Raw genomic sequence first — 17,723 nt, 5'->3', positions numbered from 1 at the left:
TGAAATCACAGGCGGCCAGCTGTAAGCTCTGATAATGCTCTGCCTCTAAATATAACAGGCACTGAGACGGACTGATACCGGCACAACAACAGACACCGAGACGGTGGGAATAAAGGGAGGCATCTCAACACCGAGGAGAGAAAGACGGGATACAAAATGCCAAATCTGTACACATACAAAAAGCATAAGCGCTCAGCAGTTGGTAATTTCCTTGCAATGACATTTTTTTAATGTGTTTGCATAATATGACAACATCCGTGCAAGTGTCAGCACTTACTACACACAACCGCGGTGGTATCACAACCACAACGCCTGCTGTATGACAACTCAACGCACCAAAACAAAAGCTTCCAGCATCAAGACCCATCTGCCCAGACGCAGCAGCGGGAGGAACCCACTTTTAGAGCTCATCTCTGGGTGTGAGCAGCAAGCGTTGTTGCCCTGGAGGTCTGGAAGTCGACTCCAGACCTCCACCCAGGACGCTCAGGGTGTCCGTGGCAGTGATGGATTGACAACGTCCCCTCTGGGTGAAATTAAAACCTCAACACACCATTGTTCCCTCTCTTCTTTCTCCTTCTCCCCCCGCCTCGAGACACCCTGCTGATGACAACTGTCTGTCTCACACACACACACACACACACACACACACACACACTCACTCCTGCAAGAAGGAGATATCCCCTGCAGTGCTGATACTCTCTCAGCCACATATGCGGAGAAAGCACCAGAAGTGTCTTTAAACGTCACAACTGAATATCGTCGCAGGAAGCTCGAGATCAGCTGTCATTGACACCCCTGTGACAAGTCATGCATTCACGCTTCCTTTTAACTACAGCTCCTGTTTTCCCTCCTTCATCACCCTCTACTGTAACTCCCATGTTGGCCTACATGAGAAGAGACAGAGCTTGGCATCATTAACACCCAGCACGGAAAATTAATTAACACAGAGGTCATTAACTCATGTAAACAAGACGCTAAGCGCACACACCACTGTACTGAGGCACCGTATATGTTGTATATGTGTGTTAATAATGAAGGTGAGTGTAATGAGAGTCCTGTGGGTCCAGCTGAGCTTCTTTAAGGCTGATTCAGGGGGGCCGGGTGTGTTGTGGAAATGCACTGCAGTTTTTAATGCAGCTTCTAGTTGGTGCAGTGCAGGACTACATTAGACCACCAGTTCATCTAAAGCTTGAGTCTAACATAACAAGTATATCCTCCTGGGAACCGAGTTAAAAAAAGTGTCTTCCAATTACTTTTTTTTTGTGATTTCCTTCATATTTAGGGTTAAAACGAAAATCTTAACAATTTAGGCTTGTTAAACTTTATTTTTATTGTCCACTGTAGTGGACTACAGGACTATTTCAGTGTGAACAGAGTAAAAGAAAATGAACAGATTATGGCTGTAGAGTGATATTAAACCAAGAATACATTCAAATTGATTAAAAAAAAAAACAACACATGCCATATCACTGGAAAGCCTATGTACTCTTTACAATACACCAGGGGTTGATAGAGTAGGTCAAAAGAGTAAGAGGATATGCATGTGGGCAAAATGTCCACTACAGAGGACACGTCAATGGGCTGGGTCTCAAGAGGATATGATAGGTGTAAAAGATCCAACATACAATGCACCCTATTCTCAGGTCTGCAAAACATGAACTGTGCATGCAGACATGTTTTGTGCAGATGTACTCATATAAAGTGTCTAATAAGGCTGGTGCAAACTTTCAAAACGTCAGTAGGCCTATTCTGTATTGAGACATTTTTGCTTGTGTTTGGACCAGATAAAAAAAATACAAAACTAAAAATAAGATAACATTCAAGATATACTATGTCAATACATTCTCATTCTAACTCGTCACATAGCCTGCTGTCGCTTAGAGTCACTTTTCGGTTGCATATAAACACATGCTTAAAACGCATCAGTGTCACTTTTCCGTTTGTGTATTGTATTATTGTTACTGTAGCATTTTAGTGTTCGAGTAGTGGTCGAGGTGGAGATCATTTAAACTCATTTATATACTGTTGGGTAGTTTCTTCTAAAAGTGATCCTCAAATTTTGTATGTAAAATCTTAATCTGTAAAATCAAGCTGTCAAATGAATAGTGGAGTAAAAAGTGACATACAATGGAAATACTCAAGTAAAGTACAATAAGTATCTAAAATGTGTCCTTAAGTACCGTACTTGAATAACTAGTTACTTTCAACCACTGCAAAAAAAATATTATGGTGTAGATATATAAGGGTTAAGATGTCTCACTTTTGTTTTAATACTTTTGGTTCACCTGAAGTGTTTCTGTTGTGTGTGATGTTCATACAAAGTGTCCTGTGAGTAACAAGAGAAAGGAAAAGAAGAAGAAAATGTACGAACTATTACACCTATTCCCCATCACACACACACACACTCCCTCCTCCAGCTGGTACTCTTTCTGCTGAGCACAAGCGATGACGTTCTCAGAGGAGTTCCCAAAGCTGCTGAGAACAGCAGGTGAGTTTTTTTTTTTTTTTAAAGCTGCTGATGCTTCCTCTTCTTCTCTTATTTTAGTTTTTGGTATTGTGCCTGGTTTGTATTGAAAGGGGGAGCAGACACTAAGATGTTTTAGGCTACTTGAGCATGTCTCTGTACGCACGTCAGCATCATCTGCTCCACTAAATCTCTGGTGAAAGCACCTGTCAGATGTAGTGAGTTAAACACCTACACACTTCCCACAAAGTCATGCATGAATAGCTGCCATCTAGTGGTCATTAATGGGAAGTGTTTAGTTGAATAAACAGGAGTAAGGCCAAGAGTCATTATCTGCAGAGCAAGTCAATTAGACAAATGTATTGTCACTGTCATATAAAAATCATGCATCTCCAAAACATCAACTTTTCATGAGCTAAGAATATTTTCAGCTTTGCGACAATGTATTTCTCACATAATCAAATGGGTTTAAAGGTCAAAGGTTAAAGATTTTCATGTCTTTTTTACAATAAAACAGGTTAAAGTGCTGTATAAACACTGTGAAAGTATCAAAACGCTCAATCCATGGAGAAATACACAGCCCGTATTCACAAACTGTGCGTTTGAAACAAGCTGTCAGGATTTCTGTAATTTTGTGATGTCACAAATATACAATATATAGACCATTACACAGTTTTAAACGTGTCAAATGTGTCCCAGTTAATTTCCGGTTGCAGCGTTTGTGAATGACAACAGCTGACAGGAAGTAAACATGGACCAAGCTGTTGCCTAGCAATGCAATTCTGCTGCACTTACATTGAAATGTGCTAAAACGGAGTGTTTCAGACAGAAGGTAAATACAGGCATATTCAGGCAGACAGTAGGGAAAATAACATTACAGCATGTCCCATATGATGCTCATTTTCAGGTTCATAGTTGTATTTTAGGTCTCTACTACATTACGTTAGAAAATTTAATTAGAGAAAACCTGACGGCTTGTTTCAATAGAATTTATAATAAAAAAGACATGAAAATCTCACGTTTTACAATGTGGGACCATTAAAATTGTTTATCTAGCCCAAGAAGCCCATAAAGAAAACACTTTCGGAGATACATGTGTTTTTCCTGGACGGCAACGTAATATCCATATTGCCAAATCTCAACTCTGGATTGATTTCAACAAAAAAATCGTAAATAGAACTGTTTGTTTTCACCTCTTACGTCAGTTCACATACACACACAGACACCGGAATGACAGTTAATATCATATAAACATTTATTCTCTGTACAGTCGTAAGGAATCAATGTGGAATCAATATTTTCTATTACTGATAGAAAAATACCTTTGCTGCACCATGATCACGCCACAGCCGTACATACAGTAAGTACCAAAAGAACACCATAAGTGTGTGTATAAAACAATATGAGCGTGCAAACCTGACATCTATTAGGTATGACAAACAAAGTTTCATACAAAAAGACGTACAGTTTGTGGTGCATTGGCATATTTTTTATAATATTCTCTACAAAAAATATCAGTGATAATCTCTTTTTTTTTTTTTTTTTAGATATCAATTATGACTGTGTGCAAATTCAAAAATCCCGTAGACCTGTGAGGAGAAGAAAACAGATGAGTCTTTGGAGTGAATAATTTTTTCTCATATTTGGCTTCATGTGTAAAAATCAAGTAAGATGACCTCAATGTTGCGTCCGGACATTATACAGTATGTGTTGCTTAAAAAAAGGCCTTTTTTAACAGTAAGTGTCGCTTTAGCCAGCTGTTCATGTCACAGAGTCCAAAGAGGCAGCAGCGGGGATCTCCGATGTAGCAACATGACACATCTCGGTGTGTAACACAGTGTTAAAATGTGCAGCGGATGCAGACGTCCTTCCAACATGTTCTGTCCTGGTGGAACAATGTTAGTAAATGTTGAAGTCACAGGCAGCTTTTGACAACGTGATTGATCTTGGCTTCAGCCAGGTTTCTAGTGAAGTATCATTTTTTTTATCAGTTTGTCAGGATTTGTTTGATTGGCGTCCAAACACCTGGCAGTCACAATATCCATACAGGAGGTGAATCTGAAACAGGAAGTTCTTCCAACAATCTGCTTTAACATGCAGATTAACTCTCAGCGCAGAGGCAGGAGTCTTATGACATCATCAGTTAGTCGTTTCTGAGGTTTAGCGGCGGGCCACAGGTCACCACAGGTCACCACGTGTTCATATAGGCTGGTAAAGTGAGACAAACGTGAGATGGTTCTGATTGGTTGACCTGAGCCTGAGGGTATCCCAGCAGCGTGACGGTGTCTCCCTCGCTGTCTGCTGAGGTGGAGGTTAGGACGGCCCCTCGGAGGGCTGCAGCTATAGATGGCTGTGTGCTGAAGGGCGGACACACAGGACGAAGGGAAAAATAGATTATCACACAGAACACAGAGGAGAATGAAACGTGTTTTGTATGAAAAAGTATCTTAGATTAGATTAGATTTCACTCTAATGCATCAGATATTTGTTTTGCATCACAAGACGAACACTGTTTCACACACATAACGAAACAAAACATAGATGACAAAATGAAAATATTCAACCGTACTTTGCGTGGGCAGCACGCAAACATACCGATACATAAACAGACATAAGGACACAAACAATTTCAAACTCTGGCCACTGGCAGAGAAGGTTTCCACTGAGAAGATACTTACTTGTTGACCTTTGCCAGCATTATGTTTGCTGTCGTCAGGACACTGAGAGTCAGTGGTGGTGTGTTCTGACTGAAGTCCTGTACATGGTGTGAACAAAGTTTGAACTGAGACCATTAGATCCCAGCGTTTGGACACTGATGTGCACTGGGACACTCAAGTCGATGTTCTCCAGAATACACTGTAATAAAAAAACAATATGCAGCACATGAATTGCTGTTATTAAGTTTAAATTTTAGAGTGATAACACGATGCAGCGCTTTTAAGAGACGGATACCTTGGTGCATGCTGAGCTCATGACAGATTTGTGGAAGTCCCCATCTACAAACACCTGAGAGGTGACAAGAAATAATAAGTACAAGAACAAACAGATAATAAAGTCGATGTATAGTCCTTGTAAATTGTTCTTCCTACCCTGTATCCATACACAAATGTGCCGTTGCTGCAGCCCAGCTCGTCGAGTGGCGGCCTCTCCCAGCCAATCATGAGGCTGCTCTGGCCCACTGTCTTGATGACCTCAACAGAGCGAACCTCGGCCGGAGCTTCTAAAGGTGATTGGACAAAGAAAGATCAGGCACACCGCCCCGTCTTGCTAAACATGGAGGTACAACACAACCTAAATGCACACCAATCTATTTCCTTCTACTTTGCTTTTACAGCTCACCTATTAACTTTTCTAAAACAATAAAATGATATCACAGGACTCACTGCATACTGAACTTACTAATGAATCCAAGCGACAAGTAAAGGTTTATCGTCATGTTTTGCAGTGTGCTACTGTAATACACAAGACAACATCAAACTGCCAGACTTTGTGCTGGAATTTTAAACAACATTATGTCCAATACAAGAGACAGAAACAGAAAATGGTCCATATCTAGGCTGGGTATAATCATATTGAAGCAGTATACAAGCAAAAAGTAATATTCTACAAGCGTAAACTGCAATAATATGCACCAAAGCTATAAAACCTACTCGTATAAATGCTGTTTTATTGTCATATCAATAAAATATTTTTTTATAAAAACAAGTCTTCCACTATGAGTTTAAGCACTAGTGTGTTCTGCCTTTGTGTAAATGATCTCAAATATTAAACATGTGCATTACCTGGTTTGGGTCTTGCTGTTTTGGCGGCGGCCTTTCTGGCAGACTTGTTGGATCTCTCAGGAGAGCAATGAGCAGGCGGAGTGTAGGATGGAGCAAATAGTCCACAATGTGCAGGTGCAGCACCATCCGTTTTAGAAGGCGTGTTAAAATGATTAGCCTCGGGGGCAGTTGATACGCTAGGGGCAGTTGTGTCTGAGGCAGTGATTTTTGGATTAGAACATATAAAGACATCAGAGTCAAAGGTAGTGGTCCTCAGAGTTAAAGGAGGAGAAGCTGTGTGTTTAGATTTGTCGAGGATAGCAGTGATTTTCTTTGCCAGTTTTGGGGATGTTATCATATTAGTCCCCCTCCCACTAGAAAGAGCAGACGTTGCAGTTTTAGATGCGTCTGCTTTAAAGTGATGGTTAGTAAACATGTTGGGACTGATTGTAACATTAGCAGATCGAGAGGCGACTGCATTAAAAAGAGTGGTGTTTGTCACTGCTGGAGTGTGCTTAGCTTGGCTGGCAGCAGCGCTGACTGGGAGAGAGTTGGTATGTGGTATGTTGGAACTGAGGCTCTGCTTCTTTGTCTGGGAGGCTGGTTTCAGGTCTGCAGGAGCTGAACATGAAAGACTTTTCCTGCGCTGCTGTCCTCTTCCTCTGCTCACTGGAGCCTTGAAATTAAGAGAAAAGCATTTATTAGACATAATATCAGAATCAGAATCAGGTTTATTGCCAAGTAGGTTTTCACTTACAAGGAATTTGCTTTGGTGTAGTGGTGCAATAAACAACAATAAATATAGTAAGAGAAAATTAAATAAAAGTACTGCAGAAAATCAAGAACATAAATAAGAAAATTACGATATAAATATGAAAAAATACTTTAAAAAATGTGTAAAATATACAAGATGTATGTGAGACAGACCTAAATTTTTTTTCATACTTCAACACTAACCTGCATCTGTATGATGCCGAATGTTCAGAAAGCTTCAGTGTACCTGATAGCTGCTCATCAGAGTCTTCTGCAGTTGCTCATGTAGGTTGATGATCTTCTCGGGACTACTCAGCCTCCTGCTCGGACTGACATGTGCGCTGGACGAGTTAGGAGTCGGACTCAGTGAGGATCCAGTCGATCTGGTCGGCTCTGTGGAGGACTTCCCGTTCACATCTGAGTGATGAAATCCAAATTTCTCTGGTCCACTGGCAGAGGGAGAGAGCTGTGGTGGGATCGAGAAAAAGGCAGTAGAGTACAGTAGTCTTTCTCCCAATTTAATTTACAAATTAAAGTACAGACACTTTTACAAACAACACTGATGTTTTAATGTCAAATCAACTGTGATAACTCGTAAAGATGACAGCAGAATACAGCTTTGTGCTCATAAGTACGTTGGAGTGTTTTTGATTGTGAACAAGAGGAACGATTACGACGAGCAAAACCTCTTTCAATGTTCATATGGGCACCTGATCACTGTTTTAAGATCTAACCTGTCATGCTAGTGTTCCCATTAGGACCGCGTTTCCCATAAACACAGTTTAAACACGATCTTTGCCACTTTGCCGGTCAACGTTTTTTTGTTCTACTGAAAATGATGAAGATGTTGGAAGTGATTGTCTTGATTTTTTTATCAGTCATTGTGACAACATAAAAGAGTAAGCCATAAATTAATATGTTTTTATTCTGTAATATTTCTAATTAATTCAGGCATGGTAGCACAAAAAGAAAACATACTATAAAAGCCGGGAACGGCTGCCTATCTTGGTTTATTGATATTAAAATGCTACATTTACAACCTTTACGCCTGAGTCATTTGGGGGGAAAAAGCATTTAAAATGAATTAGAGCTGCAACGATTAATTGATTGATTGATTAGTTGTCAACTATTAAATTAATCGTCACTATTTTGATAATCAATAATTGGAGGAGTAATCTTTTAAGAAAAAAAAGTCAAAATTCTCTGATTCCAGCTTCTAAAATGTGAATATATTCTGGTTTCTTTACTCCTCTATGACAGTTAACTAAATATCTTTGAGTTGTGGACAAAACAAAACATTTCAGGACATTATCTTCAGTTTGGGAAACACTGATTGACATATTTCACCATTTTCTGACATTTTATAGACCAAACAATTAATCGATTAATCGAGAAAATAATCAACAGATTAATCGACAGTGTAAATAATCGTTAGTTTAGTCGCCCTAAAATGACTACATATGTGAACAGAAATATATTTGTATTATCTCACCTGTGCTGTATTGGAGATGAAGCTCTCTTTTATTGCTGGAACAACAGGTGATGGTGTTGCTTGGACACTGGCATGCTCTTGCACTGGGGAGGTTGGCACATGTGAATTGGCATCTTTCTTTAGTGTTCCTGTAGGTGCAAGTGTGACTTCACTACGGCAGTCTAGATGGTTTGTTGTGGAATTAGTGGTGACTAAAGATGTGTGGTTTTCACTTATTAGTTCTCTACATTTTACGCCAGATTCAGGTGTGAATCCATTTTGGTGTTGTTGATTTAGAAGTGGGGATATATCAGAGCAGGTCTGATCCGGTGTGAATCCACTGGTGTAGTCTTGGAATTTAGAAATAAATCTTGGTGTAAACCCGGTGCTGTAATCTCTGGTCTTCACTTTGCTCCCCAGTGTGAACGCTACAGTGTAGTCCTGCAGAGCAGCGTCACTGAGTAGCTGATCAACCTGCTGCGTGAGTGTGGAGTCCACACAGCCGTGTCTGTGCATGGACTTCATCATCTGAACCAACAAGCTGTTCCTCTCCTGACACTTCACCACCAGGCACGACAGCTTGGCCTGTTATTAGACAAAACACCTGTCAGTCAAACTCAAGTATTGTAATATGACAATAGGAATGAAAAGCTATACCTTTCTTTCCTCACTTTTAAAGGAGCTGTTTCCAGATCCGGCTGGCTCATCTTTTTCAGGAGTGCATCATACTACAGTACAAACAAAATAAAATAAACCACATGAAATGTACTGTTTATAAGATACAGATAAAAACTCTCAACTCATAACATACAACTAACTGCATTGACTATCATGGACAGCAAAGCCACAGCTGACAGGTTACCCACCTTCGCTCTGATGTCGTTGTAACGTGTCCTGAGTGAGATGAGAATGACGCTCGGGTCATCCTTGCTGCCCTGCCCTCGTTTTAGAGCAATATACTCCGAGTTTAGCTCCTCCAGAGCCACCGTCTGTGAGGTTTTACACACACGGAGACAGATCTGTGATGAGGACTCTCATTTTGAAGTATTATCCATTACTGCTCAATTTTAGCAGTCAAAACATCATCAAAAGTCAAACAACTGAAGCACTGTGATATGCTGAAGACATTCAATTTAGTGAAGTAACGAATGTGAGTGTTACAATCTGGTCTGTCTGTACTACAGTGGATGTGGAAGTTTTGCTAGTTTGACTTCGAAGATGACTTTTCTTTGCATTATTATTAAAAAAAAAGGAACAAATTGGACCAGTTTTTGTGCCACATGTTTTACATAGTCTTTGTTCAGATGCAAGAATAACATTGATAACAGTTCCATATACTGTACAGGTGCCTACTGTAGAGCTAATTTATGTTACATAACAAATGAAAAAGATACCTTAGCTTTGAGCTGAGCTGTGAGGATGTTGTATTGCTCCTCTATTTGTGCCTTTAGTGACAGAGCATCAGCCTTTTCCCTCATCAGGCCTGTCAGTTTGCTCTGCAGCTCGTTCACCTGCGATAGACACAAACACCGGTAAAGTCTGACAGATAAATAAGAGACAGACACATACAACCGATAAACAATGTATTTGTTTGGGTTTGCACCTGGAGGTGAAGTTAGTGAACAGGTAGTCCAAACTACGGTTTTTAATGTGGGCATGTTGAGTTTTTCTGAATGTTTTTAGCTTTTTTTGTAATGCTGCAATGCATATTTGGTTCAATACCTGGGTTATGAGGCTGTCGTTTTCCATTCTGGTTTCTTCCATCTGATTGGCTACATCTGTCAACCTCACCACCTTGTCAGCTGCTCGGGCTGCCTTTCTCTCTGCCTCCTCCCTCCTGGTTTCTGATTGACACAATTCACTGTGCAGCCTCTTGGTCTGAACATGACACAAATATAGATATGAACACATTAAGTTAGTGAAATCTGCAAAGACGCACCACTGCCCTGTAAATATAAAACATACAGCCGAAGATTCAAAAGAAATGTTCCTAAGTGACACCTATTTTTTTAAATTAAGTCCAAACTATATGCAATGAAAATTATAATAAAAAAAAACATTTGGAGGTAGATTGACAAAACCATCCAAACTCAAGTTTTACTGAGTTCTCTATCACCTAATGCTAGTAAGTGGACCTTGAGTTGGGATTGTTTTATCCAACTACTGTTATTAAGTTTAAAAACAGGATGTCTACAGTAAATATTATCTTCATCACAACAAATGTTCAAAAAGATTAATGAAGAAAGGGGAAGTTGTGTAAACTCACATCTGCATGGCTCTTGTCCAGTTCGTCTCGTGACCTCTTTAGTTCTGATCCCAAAGCTTCGATCTCCCTCATCAGATCACTTTGCTCCTGTTTTCCATCAAAAACATGTTGTATAAGCACACAGTGATCCAATATAATGATACACAATGAGCCACAATGCTTAAAGGATATCTACATTGACACTGCAGACATTAACATAATGCACATAGGCATTCATTCTTAAGTGAACAGAGTGAACTCTGCTTCTGTCTCACTCCTTTGTTTTATTTGATGGCTTCTTAATCTAATTTAATTCTGTTTTATGTTACTTTGAATGGTTTAATTTTCAATTTTGCGCAGATTTAAAGTTTTATTTGTGATTTTTGATTCTGATCATTTTGATTCTGCACTTATGTTGAGGTTTATATTTTAGTTTTATTATGCATTTAAATGGAAATACATTTTTAAAATTGATTAAATGAATTATTTTTGATAATAAAATATTTTTAAAAAATACCTGTAGAGAGTTTCCTCTGTGGTCATGAGTCTGGCATCTTTGTGTCCCAACAAGGGTCTCTGTCTTCTTTGTCGTAAAGCCACTGTTTGGATTCAGCAGATGCTGCTTCTGATTCCTCCCCTCTGTTTGCATTTGGCTGGGCAGAGCAGTTTGGAGGCTGTTTCTTTCCTCTCTCAGGCCCTGAAGTAATACCTTTATCTGCTTTTCTTCCTGTTTCAAACAACTGATTGAATGTTCAATTCTTTCTTTATCTTCTCTCAGACTGCTAACTGATTTTATTAACTTGTCTCGGTCTTCTTGTGAAGTGTAAGATGATTGTTCCACGTCTCTCTGCTCCTTCAGACACTTGAGGGAATTGGTTAGTTCGTCTCTCTCTCGTTTCAAACAGAGCACAGCCTGGCTTAACTGCTCACTCTCTGTCTGTAAACTTTGAAGTGAAGGCATGATCTGATCTCTCTCTTCTTTTGCACTTGAAAGAAATTCTAGCAGTTTCTCTTTTTCTCTTTGGAGACCAGATAAAGACTCTTTCTCCTCTTTCAGGCCACTCATAGACTTTATAAGCTGGTCTCTCTCGTCCTTCAGCCCACAGAATGTCCTGGTAAACTGCTCTCTCTCTTGTTTGAGACTAGCCAGAGATTGAGAGACACTATCTTTCTCCTCCTTCAGTCCCCAAACTGTCCGAGTTAACTGCTGTTTCACTTCTGTCTGTGTTTGGACTGACAGAGCTACTTCTCTCTGCTGCTCTCTGAGAGAATATATGCAGCCTGACAGTTCCTCTTCTTCTGTTTTGAGGCTCTGGACCGACTTGGTCAGCTGGCACACTTGATCAGTCAGTGAACTAACATGCAGACTGCTTTGCAGGCTGTTCTGCAGCGAATCATCATGATTATCATGTTGAGAACCAGGTGTTGAAGCTGCACTCAAATCGTCTTGTTGTTGACTGGACACCAACTGTGGTTCTTCCCCTTTTAGCACGCTTTCCACCAAACTGTCCACACATTCTTCTAGGTTGTTCTGTTGAAAACGTTCTGATATTGCAGCTGTGTGTTCACTTTGCAATTTAGGTCCACACAGTTCCTTGCCGACCTGTGATTCCTCCAAACGCTGTTCACTCTCCGCTAATCTTTGCTGCAGCTCCATGATGGTATTGAGATCATCCTCGGTCTTCTTGGTGAGTTCTGTAATCAAACACTCTTGTTCCTGGTTCTCCAACGCCAGCCCGATTCTGTCCTCCTCCAGCTTGGAGATACGCTCCTTCAGCTGTGTTTGCTCCCTCTTGATATCCTCTTCTCTGAGCTCAATGTGAGCCAGAAGCTCCTGAATACGGTCCGCCAAGGCCCGGTTCTCGTGATTCAGGGCCTGGACAAGATCGTCCTGGGCGAGGGCGAGAATGGTGTTATCTTCAGCTCCATCCCTGGTGGGTGGTGTGCTAATCTGAGTATACAAAGAGAGGCAGCATTTGTGATATACTGGAAAAGTGTGTAATTGAAAGTTAGTTATGTGAATACTGCAACCCCTGTGACATACCTTTTCTCTTGAAGACCCCTGCTCCGCCTCTGCTTCTTGTTTCCTGAGTTGTAATTTCAGTTGAGTATTCTCTTGAGCCATCGTCTGCAGCTGCTCCTGTGTGTGCTCCAGGGCGACCTCCAGGCGGTCACGTTGTTTTTGAAGTGCTTCGAGATCCTCCCCCAACCCCAAGCTCCTGTAGGCCTCCCTCAGGGCATCAGACTCCTCACTGCGCCTTTCCTCCAGATTTAGGATCCCTCTGGAGCACCAAGTCCCCAGTTTAAATTCATCTTGTGTCTCTGTAGTCGAGGAGAGTGACTGGAGGCTGGGGTTGGTGCTGGAGCAGAGGTGGCGAAAGATTTTAGGTGGAGTTTCTGATTTGGCAGATGAGGAGGGATCCTCTGTGTTGTTCTGCATGCTCTCTGCTGCCGCCTGGTGGTGAACAGGTTGAACTGCAGATGAATGAGGCTGGCCTGTTCCCTCATCCGACGTAAGATGTATCTACACAGGGATCACAGTTGTGGGACAAAAGTTGTTTATGTAAAAATGAAAATGACAAATAATATAATATAATCCAAATTCATGTCTCAGTCAGCTTTAGTGAAATATTGATATTTAGATACACCTGTATAAGCACTGACAATGGAGGAGGTGGTTACGTAACACTCTAAATCCTTGCAACAGAGCTTTCACTCTGCACTATTTTTATGCCGTAAAACCTTTTCATGAAATAACAGGAAGGATTTTACAACATTAAGCCAATGATAACACCGGATTAAATATTTATGGATCCCTGAATTTGGTCTATCTAATGTGAAAAACTGGTTAAAAACAGTTGAACAGTTTATCTTACCTGTTTTTGTAACAACTAATAATCCTATTGATTCATACTGGCCCTCAACAAATACTCCTTATCTTAAGCGTTTTATTCTCAATAACCCATAATTCTATTTTACATATTCCTGGCATTCATACAGAAATATCTGTGAATTTGGTTAGATTTGGAAGCTGTCTTACTTTTTAAACCACATGTGGAACGACTGGCACAGAATCTGATGATAAAAAATGTGTTTCTAACATCGTAATAGAATATGTTTTTCTCTTGAGGACCGGGAACCCATTGTAGAGCCGACCATCATGTCTCTTCTTGACTTGTGCTTGTGAGATATCCTGTATTCTTAAAACAACTTTACGCTGTTCACCTTCTGAGCTTTAAGTTTCATTACAGGAGATAAATATAGTACTGATTACTGTGTACTGTTTGAAAAGGTAGGCTGGTCCTTACTAGCAACAGGAAGAGAGCTACACACCACAGCTTTTGTTTATAAATGTCTCCTACTAAAGTTGTCTCGGTATGTTACATCTCTTCTCTGGTTTAAAACTACTCTTGATACCCCACAAGTAAATACTGAACATGAGAAGACTGCCTTCCAGTACTTTGCACAATAGAGATCAAATGAACTAGGACATTCAAACTGGAAAGTCTTAGCAAACTGGAAGAATTGGACCTTTTAAGAAATGTCTGTGTTATGTTGTTTCTCTATTCCGCAGTACATGATTAAATAATGGTTATGATAATAGTAATCATGTCTTACGCACCTCTCCAGAGCTCCCCCCTGAGGAATGTCCCATGGCAGTTGTATATGAGAGAGTGTTGGACCCAGGACCTAGGCATGTGGACTCAGGCACCGTGGATGACTGACTGGCTGGATCCCTGAGGATCTGCTGGAATCTGTGGTTCTCCTCTTTCAGCTCTTCAACCTCCTCCATCAAGGAGCTTTCAGACAGCTTCAGCTGGTGCACCACTGCCTTCATCTCCTCCACCTTGCATCCCAGGAAGTGGCTGCTCTCCTGGGCCTCCTGGAGCTGCTCCATCAGTCCTCTCCGCTCTGTCACCCCATCCTCCTCTCTTTCCAGCAGCACCCTGAGATCCTCCTGCAGGCTCAGGATGAAGCCTTGCAGTCTGGCTTCATTTGAGTCTTTGACTCTTCCCCCTTGTGTCTCTTTCTCACCGTCTCGCCCTTCCTCTCTCTCATTTCCCACACTTGGCTGCCACTGTCTCCTCCTCTCCTCCTTTCTCTCCTCCTCTCCTTCACCCTCTCCTCTCATGGGAGGTAGCCTCTCTTGTTCTTCCCAGTGTGTTACAGTCCCGGCAGTAATTCTGACTGCACTGATTGTTGCGATGCCAGTGGCGGCGCTCACAGTCATGTCCAGTAGCTTCTTTTCTAAAGTGTAGATCCTGTTCTGCAGGCTCTGCTCTCTGTCCCGGGTCAGGCTGAGCTTGTGCTGGAGTTGTGTTTTAAAGTTCTCGAAGTACTGGGACTGGCGACTCATCTCCTCCTCTTTGGCCTTCAGCTGCCTCTGACAGCGCTGCAGTCGGTCCCTCCAAACCCGCTCTCCTCGCTCCTTGTCCTGGGTCTGAGCCGGACGGAGGAGAGGATGGAAACAGAGAGAAAATATTAAAGAGAGAGATTCCACAGTGGAGTCTGGAAAAACAACTCCTGAGTTAACCTAGTATTCCCAACACAGTCACTCAAAGCTTGCTTTACAAGGTGTTTTAACCCTAGTGGTCTCCTGAACACTAATGTCCTCTTAGAATATGGATTAGTGTGTGTGTTCGTGTTAGTATTGCAGAGGTAGTAGTCTACACTGTAGATGTTATCTGCTGTGACTTTCGTCTGACTTGTGTCTCTTTTGTTTTTTTTACAACGCATGAGCAAATAAACCAGTTTTCCCTCTGGGAATTAATAAAGTTATCTATTTATCAAACCACCAGTGTAATTACTTAAAGCAGATATACAATTAAAAGGTATCCCCCAATTTACCGTAAATCTCAAAGATTGAAATTGAAATTTTTACCTAAAACCACCAGTTTTTGCAAACTTTAAGTCACATATTCCAGGCAAAAAGGACAGAAACTTGTATGGTGTATCAACTGATGTATGGACAGCTGAAGATAGCCTCTGTCTGTCTTGTCACATTTTGCTTTAAACTTGCATATCAAAGTGCTGATTGTCAGGTCAGACAAGTGCTGCCAGCCATCCATTTTAATATGATCTGACCTTCGTAGCATCGCCTGTAATTTTAATCAAGTTACTCCAGAATTAATGTCCTTGTCCATTACTATTTCTGTCCTTTGTGCACTGAATAGGCATTTCAGTCCAGACCAATTGAAGGTAAAATGTGTGTGACTAAATTCAACCTGCAAGATTTACACATCCATTACAGTCTTTTTCAGTTTGTACATCCATGCCTATTGATGCATTCAGAGATTCCCACCACTCACCATGGTCCTGACCTCCTCCCTGAGCATGTGGAGCCTCTGGTCCAGCCTCTGAGAGTGTTGCATGCTGGGGAGGTGAGAGGCAGAGGCTAGCTGGTAGAGCTGTAGCAGCAGGCTCCTCTCTGACCTCTCCAACTCTCTGATCCTAACACCACAACACAGCACAACACAGACAAGCTCACATTACATCATCTTATTAACTTCACACAAATAGGCACATTGGCATAAAGCTAGAAGGTTGAATAACTTCCTCTTTTAATTTGATCTAAACATCTACACATTTGAATTAGTTTTACCTCCCAATGCTAGAACAGATATAAAATCTACAGCGAGTAATTCCAGGGGAGATGTTAGCACCGGCGTGCTCGCATGCAAGTGTGCAGCGCAGTCAGGTGTGTGTGATATGTGATATCACCTTGGCCAAAAGTGAGTATATAGTAGCAGGTGTGTGTGTGTGTGTGTGTGTGTGTGTGTGTGTGTGTGTGTGTGTGTATGTCACTGGATCCCCTATCCCTCAGTCTCTCACCTGTTCCTCAGGTAGCTGTCAAACTGGAGGGTTGAACCTGCACTCTGCTCCGGGCCGGTTCCTATTGAGTCTGTTGCCATGGTAGCAGAACTGCTTCCGGTACCCGTCGTGTCTGATGAGGTCATGTGATCCTCCATTGGTTCGCCTGTGCCCACTAGGTGAGTTTTACCTGTAGCACAGGAACTGATGGTGTCAGACTTCAGGAATCAAAAACAGGAAAACTGTTACACATATTTTCTATGATGCTTTTTTGTTTTGTTTCTTATCTACACGTCTGTCATAAACACACAGCCATTGGCAAAGATAAATACAGAAAAATACAATCATCTATTATTCACCATGTCAACAGCTTGGTAGCAAGTTGTCGAGGAGAGGTATTTCTCAGGTTACCCCGCCTCCTAATCATCCTGTCTCCTCCTGCACCTCCTATCACATCGCACAAATCCTCCAATCCCAAAACACTTAAAGGAGAGGTTCATATTGTTACTCACATGCCCCTTATGTGCAATGAAACACTTTTTCGTTGACTATTGTTACCTAATAAGTAAGCAAGCAGGCAAGTTTGGCTAATGCATAACTAAATACAGGCAAGAATACACAGTCAATGGATAACAAATTCACATTTGTAGAATGCGAAAATCATTAATTTGAAGATTTTGTATTCTAAAAAAAACAGTAAAACTCACACAACCTTAAATCAGCTGTTGTAGTCATAAATGTACAAATGAGTCAATTCTCAAAAGTAAACTTTAATAACAACCTGGTTTTGGCGCTTCACTGGCTGTAGTTTCATCTTCTCAATGCAGCGACGAGCTTCCAGTAAGTTCAGCTTCTCCTTTGTGAAGTTAGTTGTGCTGTTGTTTCCTTAGAAACGCCACAGACGTTGGACTTTGCCAGAATCCTCCAAATCCAGTTGGCACTCAACTTGTTCACCCCCTCACTGTGCTTCCACTCTTCTCCTCCTCCCTCCATCTCTCCTTTTCTATTGTCCGACTGGGCATTCTTTCAGCTGAGGCTGTGGCTCTTCTCCCTTTAATAAATCCTCTGATTCAGAGTTTTCCTCTCAGTAAATCCATGTTTCCTTCTCACAGAGGAGTTTTTACTGTATGTTACAGGTCCAAGAACCACTAGAGTAAATGTTATTTATAAATAAATCTCACTTTAATCTCATGTATATCTGGTTACTTATTACAGTTT

The 17,723-nt window shown here is 41.2% G+C and overlaps 1 protein-coding gene across 4 annotated transcripts; it reads right to left on the bottom strand.

Annotated features, from left to right (window-relative positions):
- Window positions 1–3,695: 3,695 nt before the first annotated feature.
- Window positions 3,696–17,688, bottom strand: LOC141775445 (uncharacterized). Of its 4 annotated transcripts, XM_074648813.1 has the most exons (19): window positions 17,287–17,686; window positions 16,865–16,987; window positions 16,527–16,695; window positions 16,004–16,145; window positions 14,317–15,135; window positions 12,739–13,218; window positions 11,212–12,645; window positions 10,716–10,802; window positions 10,172–10,327; window positions 9,844–9,960; window positions 9,316–9,438; window positions 9,121–9,177; window positions 8,471–9,034; window positions 7,226–7,444; window positions 6,247–6,901; window positions 5,554–5,684; window positions 5,417–5,470; window positions 5,143–5,320; window positions 3,696–4,821 (listed from the first exon to the last, which is right to left on the bottom strand). In XM_074648813.1, the coding sequence occupies exons 3-18, from the start codon at window positions 16,661–16,663 to the stop codon at window positions 5,192–5,194; spliced, it is 5,304 nt and encodes a 1,767-aa protein (XP_074504914.1). In that variant the 5' UTR covers window positions 16,664–16,695; window positions 16,865–16,987; window positions 17,287–17,686; the 3' UTR covers window positions 3,696–4,821; window positions 5,143–5,191. The 4 variants fall into 4 exon arrangements, with proteins under 4 accessions (XP_074504914.1, XP_074504912.1, XP_074504911.1 ...); XM_074648811.1 differs by lacking the exon at window positions 16,865–16,987 and having other exon boundaries at window positions 5,554–5,681; window positions 16,527–16,723; window positions 17,287–17,688; XM_074648810.1 differs by lacking the exon at window positions 16,865–16,987 and having other exon boundaries at window positions 16,527–16,723.
- Between the last annotated feature and the right edge of the window lie 35 nt (window positions 17,689–17,723).

This window comes from Sebastes fasciatus, chromosome 10 (assembly GCF_043250625.1).
Source record: "Sebastes fasciatus isolate fSebFas1 chromosome 10, fSebFas1.pri, whole genome shotgun sequence".
NCBI lineage: Eukaryota > Metazoa > Chordata > Actinopteri > Perciformes > Sebastidae > Sebastes > Sebastes fasciatus.
This window is presented reverse-complemented; position numbering and strand designations above follow the sequence as displayed.

Bases quoted from the DNA above. Each gene is read 5' to 3' on its own strand.
- LOC141775445 (XM_074648810.1), bottom strand. From the start codon at position 17,319: ATGAAACTACAGCCAGTGAAGCGCCAAAACCAG. The intron at 16,724-17,286 runs GTTGTTATTAAA...TGATTCCTGAAG, and splicing joins CAGTGAAGCGCCAAAACCAG to TCTGACACCATCAGTTCCTG. The intron at 5,321-5,416 runs GTATCCGTCTCT...TTTTTATTACAG, and splicing joins TGAGCTCAGCATGCACCAAG to TGTATTCTGGAGAACATCGA.